At 36.0% G+C, this 7,764-nt stretch overlaps 1 protein-coding gene across 1 annotated transcript in view; it reads right to left on the bottom strand.

Moving 5' to 3' along the window:
- nsmaf (neutral sphingomyelinase (N-SMase) activation associated factor) overlaps window positions 1-6,588 on the bottom strand; it is a gene marked incomplete at its 5' end in the record, with an annotated part of 18,523 nt that extends 11,935 nt beyond the window's left edge. The window contains 13 exon segments of the mRNA XM_024263016.2: window positions 1,048-1,127; window positions 1,835-2,011; window positions 2,077-2,185; window positions 2,263-2,334; window positions 2,430-2,559; window positions 4,250-4,302; window positions 4,376-4,423; window positions 4,499-4,570; window positions 4,877-4,927; window positions 5,009-5,045; window positions 5,290-5,351; window positions 5,451-5,529; window positions 6,502-6,588. Of these exon segments, the coding sequence (XP_024118784.1) occupies window positions 1,048-1,127; window positions 1,835-2,011; window positions 2,077-2,185; window positions 2,263-2,334; window positions 2,430-2,559; window positions 4,250-4,302; window positions 4,376-4,423; window positions 4,499-4,570; window positions 4,877-4,927; window positions 5,009-5,045; window positions 5,290-5,351; window positions 5,451-5,529; window positions 6,502-6,588 (1,057 nt within the window).
- Window positions 6,589-7,764: the final 1,176 nt, after the last annotated feature.

The raw sequence follows: 7,764 nt of genomic DNA, 5'->3' as shown, positions 1-7,764 counted from the left end.
TATCTTAAATTTAATCTTCAATATAAACTATTTCAGAAACAGACATCAACTACCCTTATTTTTTTATATTTATAAATCAACACGGAGAAAGATCTAAACAAGTCGTTCATTATTTATTCATTATTTTGTGTTAAAAATAAAGATATTTGAGAACACTAGAATGTTTTCTCAGCGATTTTCTTGTGAAAATCCTGATGCGGCCCAGCCTCAACTAGATTCTGTCTCCAGCGGCCCCCGGCTGATTTGAGCTTGAGACCCCTGCACTAGAGGCAGTAGAAGGACTTTTCCATCTCATTTCAAAATGGCTGCCCCCATGACTTCTCAAAACTACTTTTGGCGGGAAAATGTTAAGCTAATTTTCTCAACGTTAGGTTGAGATTAGCTAACCTCTTCTTATTCTTTTTTTTAAATAAATACTTGCTGTATTGAAAAAAATGCTAATTTTGCTGATAATTAACTATTTATAATACAGTTCCACCAAGTTAAAAATGCTTTGAGACAATGTAAAAATAAGGGGCTTTTTTTCTCAACATTTTTTGACAAGTCACACGTTGTATCAGGATTGTTAATAAATATCAATAAAAAACTTTACTGTGGTGGGCTTTAAGGGGTTAAAGGTTGCCGACCCCTGAAATAAACCAATTCAAATCCAACCTTTTATTTGCAGAATGGAGTCAAATTTTTTCTATTTTTTCCTGGGAATCTGACGGTGTGTTTCAACATTCTTGCTTACCTTATGAAAACTGAAAAGCAACTTAAAATGAAAATGAAGGTTTTTTTAAGGGCAAAGCATCAGCTTCTACCGAAAGAGTTTCTCTGTCTCAAAATGTTTGAGTCACTCTGAGCCTGGCTGGTGAAATTATGTGGTACGGGCAGAAGTTCAGTTTGGTCTAAAGAAGAGAAGCTGCAGCTTATTAAACCACCTGTGATTGCATGTTTACATGGAAAGGAACAAGTGGTTCTTGAATTTAGAGACCTTTAGTCTGACAAAGATGCCCAGCATGGATTGCACTGGTGCATCTGAAAACACAGAATGAAAGCGCTCACCAGCAGTCGGTCCAGTCGCTCTTTGTTCAGGGCGCCCACTGGTTTGCTCAGGTCCCTGAATGTGGCGGCGTTTGTCAAGTCTGAGGAAAAAAAACAAACAGAGGTTCACAACACAGACAGATCTTTTTGCAATAGATTACACATTAAATAATTGGTCAGACTGGTTTAACATCATACAACATTTTCATGGACTGGCCTGTTGGAGACTGAAGTTAGCTTCCAGTTTCCCTTCACTTTTGAGGGTAAAGTTTCATCCTCTGTTGAATATCTGAGGCTGGTTAAAACTTTATTTATACATTAGATTTCATGTAGGAACCACTAAAAAACTGATATCTTCAAAATATAGTCATAAACATGAAGCCTCCATTTGAACAACTTTATTAGCAACATCCCCGCAACATTAAATGGCTACTTGATAATTATACTGAATATTCTCCATTATTTTCACGGTATGTGTGGAGAAAACTGTCCCAATAAATCCACGTCTAGAGTAAAGTCTCCTGGTTTTTGTCTGTTAAATCCAGCTTTCTTTTATTTTGAAGTCAAAGGCTTTTCTTCTGTTTCCTCACTAACTTTTTTTCTTCAAAAATAAACTTTCCAAATACAGTTGTTTTTTGTCAACTTTGTCAATTGGTGGTTTGACACAATCCCTTTAAAAAAGTAGTTGATTTATTTTGGACACGACTTGATGTGATGGGGAGAGTGAAGCAGTTTTCAAAATAAAACTTCCTTCAGAATCAGATTACAGTATAAACTCCAACCTCACTGCTTTAGATGACGAACCCACCTAACTGTGAGCTGCAGTAGTCGGCGATCACCCAGGGGAAGACGGGGTACTGGGAGAGGTCGTTGCAGCTGCGATCAGCCAGGTTGTTGAGGTGGAGGAGGTACTGGTAGTTACTGAGGTGACCGCGCTGCCACTGCAGCATGTAGCTCTCTGCAGTGTGTTCTGTGATGTGGTTCTCTGTGGAAAACAGGACAATCATTATTCATTGCAATTATTTTTTATAATCTAAAGAACTGTTTTACCCAGGAAGGTAGCCATGTAGTAGTAGATTTCATCTCTGTCTGCTGTGTTGTAGAACTTCAGATAGATGTCTGAGCAGAGGTCGTTCTCTGTGCAGAAAACCTCCAAACCCTGAGAGAAAACACATCTTCAGATTGAACCAGATTTAAAGCAGAGTCTTCCAATCCTGCTCGGTCAGCATCACTAACCAATGGTTTGAGTCCGTGCCGTCTTTTGTAGATTCTCCGTACTCGCTGCAGTCTGATCTGAATCACCTGCTCCTGCAATAACAGCAAGAGTAGAAGTGCCGTTTAGCAACCGAATCAGCCGCGGGTGTCGGATTACAACGGGCGCCTCATCTTGATCTGAGGCTCACCGGATATCCATTGAGAGGCTGGAAGTAGAGGCTTTCGTCGGTGATGCAGACGTGGCCGGGATTGGACACCAGAGGCGTGACCATCTCCACCGTGCACTCCATGTGAGGCTTCTCTGCAACACTCTGAAAGCTTCCAGGAACAACAACATCCAAAGGATAAAAACTCTCAACCAAAACAGTCAGTTAAAATCCACTTTAAACTCCTGTGTCCTTGAAAACCAACTCAGATGAAAATAGTGTTTTTGGTGTTTTCAACTTGTTCTTGTGGCATTTTGATGATGATGGAGGACATATATAAAGAAAATCAAGATTCAAATTGCATTTCTGAGTATTTCTTTATTAAAATCATTGTGAATCAGCAGCAGAGGAAAAAAGGTTGTTGCAAAAAGAGCGTTTTTGTGATGTATTAGTATAAAGTTCTACAAAGAAGTTAATAACGTGCATTTTCTTTAATCTTCTAAGTTTTACTTACAGGCACAAATAATTAAAAAAAATGATTAAATTGTGTAATTATTTAATAAACCTAATTCAACATGTGGAAGATGTGTGTTTATATCAATTATATCATCTTCTCGTCTTCATGTAAGAATGTATTTACAGATTCCTGAAACTCTTTGGGATCTGCAACAGAGCGAGAAGTCGATTCATGACAACTCGTGAAACGTCAGCGAGGTCACAGGGTGAGCGGTCGCCATTGGTTTCTTTGCTTTTTGGACACTGGGTCGAGGATAGCACGCCGTCTTTGGGTTAATAATTGTCACATGACCCAAATTTAAGGCTGCAGATTGTATTGAAAAAGCCTCAAAATGATTCACAGACAAGAGATGGCAACGGCTGTTTTTAAGAAACCGTCTGCTAAATGCTCGTACCCGCAAGTTTTTTAATGACAATCAATTTTTTTTTCCATTTAAGGCCAAATACATCAAATTTTTGCATAAAACAAATGTTTTTTAACCTTCATTAAAATGTGTTTTTTTAGCCTTTAATGAAATACACAAAATAATGATTTGCAATATAGTTTTTATGAGCTATAGAGAGTATTACTTATGATATTTTGAGTTATCTAGTACGTTTTTGCTCACAACAATGTTGGTTTGAGATGTAAAAAATTGTTGACTTCAACGTTCTGGAAAAAAGTTCCTTATATGGCCACTGTCTCAAATTAGATCCACACATTTTAACATAGTGTAACTGCTTTCTAAAGAATTAATTGTCAACAAATTTTGCATTTTTTCAACACAGAAAGTGGTAAATTAAAAAAATAGAACAACAACAGATGATTTAATCTCACTGTAAAATTCAGAAAACTAGCAAAAAAGCATATGCGATTTAACAGATGCTGCCATTTTGAAATGAGCAGGAAAAGCTCTTTTACTGCCCCTAGTGGAACGATGATGAACTACAGGGCAGAACACCGGCTAAGGTTCAAACATTGAGTTTCAAAGAAACGTTTGGATCATTTTATGAGATGGGGCTCTCAGGAATACACACATCATATATGATAATAAGGTTATATAAAGTTAAGTAGATTTCTTTAGTAATATATAGTTGCTTTGCCAATTTTGACATTTATTGTAATTTCTTTGTTTTTAATTATAAAATGATACACTTATTATTAATTCGTTGTAATTTTTTAGTACTTTTTTCCATGAATACTGTCCTATTCATTGGGTGTAAATTAACTGACTGAAAATGTTTGACTTTTTTAGATAAATGAATGATGCACTGACTAAAAAGTCAAATAAAGTATCTATCCATAAATCCATCCTGCATCTTTAGCTAAAGAAAGAGGAATTTCCCCCCTGAGTGAGTGAACATACCAGTTCTTGTCAAATGAGGATCTTGCCAGACGTGACTGCAGATTAGCAGCAATCTAGAGAAAAACACGAGTAAAAAGAACAGTGAAGGCTCTCAACAGAAATTAGTTAATATTTTAAAAGACTTACCATTGCAGTCTGATCTCCAAGTTTTTCCAAACAAGAAGCCCTGTGCAGCTACCAAATAAAATAAGAAAAGAATGAATTTATACTGACTTTGCGTCGCTTTAGTGGCAGAATTCAGCTTCTCACCTGCAGTAAAGTCTGAACAACATCCTCCGTTTTGCTCCAGACTTCCAACTGAAAGGTCATTTTCTTTGACCCCTACAGAAACAAGGACATTTACTTTCACAGAATTAAATCTGACCACTTTTAAATTCAATTCTGGCTTTGCTAAAAGACATGTTTTAACAATTTAGAAGCTCAGTTTAAAGATTAATAATTTAGGTTTTGCAGCTAATATTTAAGAACATTTGATTTTTTTTACCTAAAGTTAACATATTTAAAAATTTTGAGTAAATATTAGTGATCTTGTGGGAATATTGGATAATTGTCAGGAGTGGAAAGGAGTTTACTTCAACTAATATGAACAGAAATCATTAAAGAGGAGAAGAAAACCAGCGGACTCACCCGTTCATTTCTGTAAGCTTCAATGACATTAACTTCCTTGATGAAAATGACCTAAATAATAGAAAAAAAGTGATTAATCTGAGCAAAACATGTCTAATCACTTAGAATATAATAAAGAAAGATGGAGGTCACCTGCTCACAAGAAACGCACACAGCTGCTGGTCGAGGCCTGAAAACACAAAATAAAAAAAAAATTAAAAAAAACATAAAATAGTTTAAAAGACAAAAATATCAAAAACAGAAAGCTACAGTAAAGTGACACAAATATAAGAAACAAAAGCTTTATACCACCCTTTGTCAAAGATTTACAAACCAATTAAATTAGAAAATCTGACGTAAACTGAACTGCAGGTTTCATCAAACCGAACTGTGTTTGTGATTTGAGCCTTTTATCTACAGATAAAAGCTCTTACTCATTAAAAGGGTTGGTTTCCTTCTCCACAAACTCAATCTTCATACAGTCTCGCAAAGGAATCTGCAACCCAAGAGAACAGATTCATTTAAACAACTGAATATGAGGGGTAAACGTGTAAATAATGAAGGAATGGATCAAAATTATGAATGAAAACTGAACCTTTATGATTGGTTCCACATAATCTTCTGGATCAAATATGATGGATCTGGAGCAAACCTTGAACGATCCTCGGACTTTTCTGGAACAGAAGGAAGCTCATCAGGTCAGATTTTACCACAATTTAGATGAATCTCCTTTCTTTATACTTTTAAAAATGAAGTCACGTGTGAGAAGAGAAACACTTTTTAAGGAAGTATTCCAGTAATATTTAGATGAAAAAAATGAATTTTAGTAACATACAAAAGGAATTATTTTTGTATAGAGTTTTTTCCTAAAGTGATCTGTCAAATTTAATGACATTTTCATCCCAAACTGTGTCTAAACAAACATTTTTACAGCAAACAGTGAGTTTAGTGGAAGGAACAAAGTCTAAGGAAAACACTTTAATTGTTAGAATCACTTTCAGTGAAATTGCTGTTAACATTTTTAAAGAAATGGAAGATTAACGCAATATCACTTGTAGTTTTATGTCATTATGCTACAAGTTAGAGGGCTGCGATGTGAAAAGGGAACGTTGCTGCTCATCCATCTAGAAAGTGAAGTGAAAGTTCCAGCAAAAGTCAAGGTGAGTGACAACAGCACTTGTTCCAAATGTTCTCGTCACACGTGAAAGCACAAGCTCTGTCAAAGCTGCATTTAACAAAAGCAAAGGTTAAGGCATGGTGATAGAGGGATAGTTATAGGGGTTTGATCTGCAGGACTGGAACCTTGGAAACCAAGTAGCCAATGAATAAACATGGTCAAGTAATCTACAGATCATTTTAATAAAGTTTTATTTAAAGAAATTGCAGTGGCGATGCTAAAAGTTGCTCAACATGTGAACTCCTGGTATGTTTTGGCTATTTTATTATAACAATACTGTAAAACTATGTTTTTTTAACATCTACATGCTTCCCCTGGGGAATGTCATCAGGAGGCANTTTATATGAAAAGTGCTATATAAATAAAGATTGATTTGATTTGATTTACCTGAGTTTTTCATAACCTCATTTTATTTGCTATGACCAAATTAAATTTTGTGAATATTTTCACAAGTAAAACTGTAACTAACTTGTCCTTTTTTGAACTGTTAGTAACATGGTACGCCGTGTGCTGCTCAAAGTAATACTCCTCCAAATCCAGTAACAGAAGGGAAAACCTGCAAAAAAACAACAAAAAAACAAACAGGACAAATTACCACATTTACACAAAAATGTTTTAAGCTGGAAAATTGTGAATAATGAATAAAAACAAACACTAAACAAATTATGATTATTACATTTTCTAAACTTCTAAGTTAAAGACATTATGACAAAAAAACAAAGAATAACGTTTTTGAAAATGTGTAACGTTTTTCTAATTCGTACACATCAAAAATGAAAGACTTCACTTAAAGACCCAAACTAGAGAAAATTCATGGTGTTTTGAACATGTTCTTGTAGCCTTTTTCTCAAGATATAGAAAGAAAATGAAGATTAAAATTGCATTTCTTTAAGCAAATCATTGAATCATTGTGTCCACTCAAAAAGTAAGATCAAATACTAATACATTGAAAATAAATAAATAAGAAAAAATTAAAAATAATAATTAATGTATTTTTTTTTAAGTTACATGTTCGTGTTGTAAGTTATCCATCTTTTGTATATAAAAGTCATTAAAATTCATCCATTCATCCATCTTCTTGACCGCTGCTTCCCTTTCGGGGTCACGGGGGTGCCGGAGCCTATCCCGGCTACTGAAGGGCGAAGGCGGGGTACACCCTGGACAGGTCGCCAGTCTGTCGCAGGGCCTCAATCACACACTCAGTCACTCACACATTCACACCTAGGGACAATTTAGAGTCACCAATTAACCTATGAAGCATGTTTTTGGATGGTGGGAGGAAGCCGGAGTCCCCGGTGAAAACCCACGCATGCACGGGGAGAACATGCAAACTCCACACAGAAAGGTCCCAGCCGGGATTCGAACCGGGGCCTTCTCGCTGTGAGGCAGGAGCGCTAACCACTGCGCCACCGTGCAGCCCGTCATTAAAATTGTTTGAAAAAAAAATAAAAAAATAAATAAATAAATTTGTGTAGTCAGTTTTCTTACAAAAAATTAAACATTTTTGTGAATGTTTTAAGCTGTCTTACCAATTATTCTAGTTCTTCTTGTGATTTAAAATACTGAAAACAAATTATTTAGGTTTATTACTCAGAACAATCCACTCAAAGGTTCAAAGGTGTTTTGTGTATCCCGGCTACTGAAGGGCGAAGGCGGGGTACACCCTGGACAGGTCACCAGTCTGTCACAGGGCCCCAATCACACACACATTCACTCTCACATTCACACCTAG

Source organism: Oryzias melastigma, unplaced genomic scaffold, assembly GCF_002922805.2.
Source record: "Oryzias melastigma strain HK-1 unplaced genomic scaffold, ASM292280v2 sc00447, whole genome shotgun sequence".
NCBI classification, from domain to species: domain Eukaryota; kingdom Metazoa; phylum Chordata; class Actinopteri; order Beloniformes; family Adrianichthyidae; genus Oryzias; species Oryzias melastigma.
This window is presented reverse-complemented; position numbering and strand designations above follow the sequence as displayed.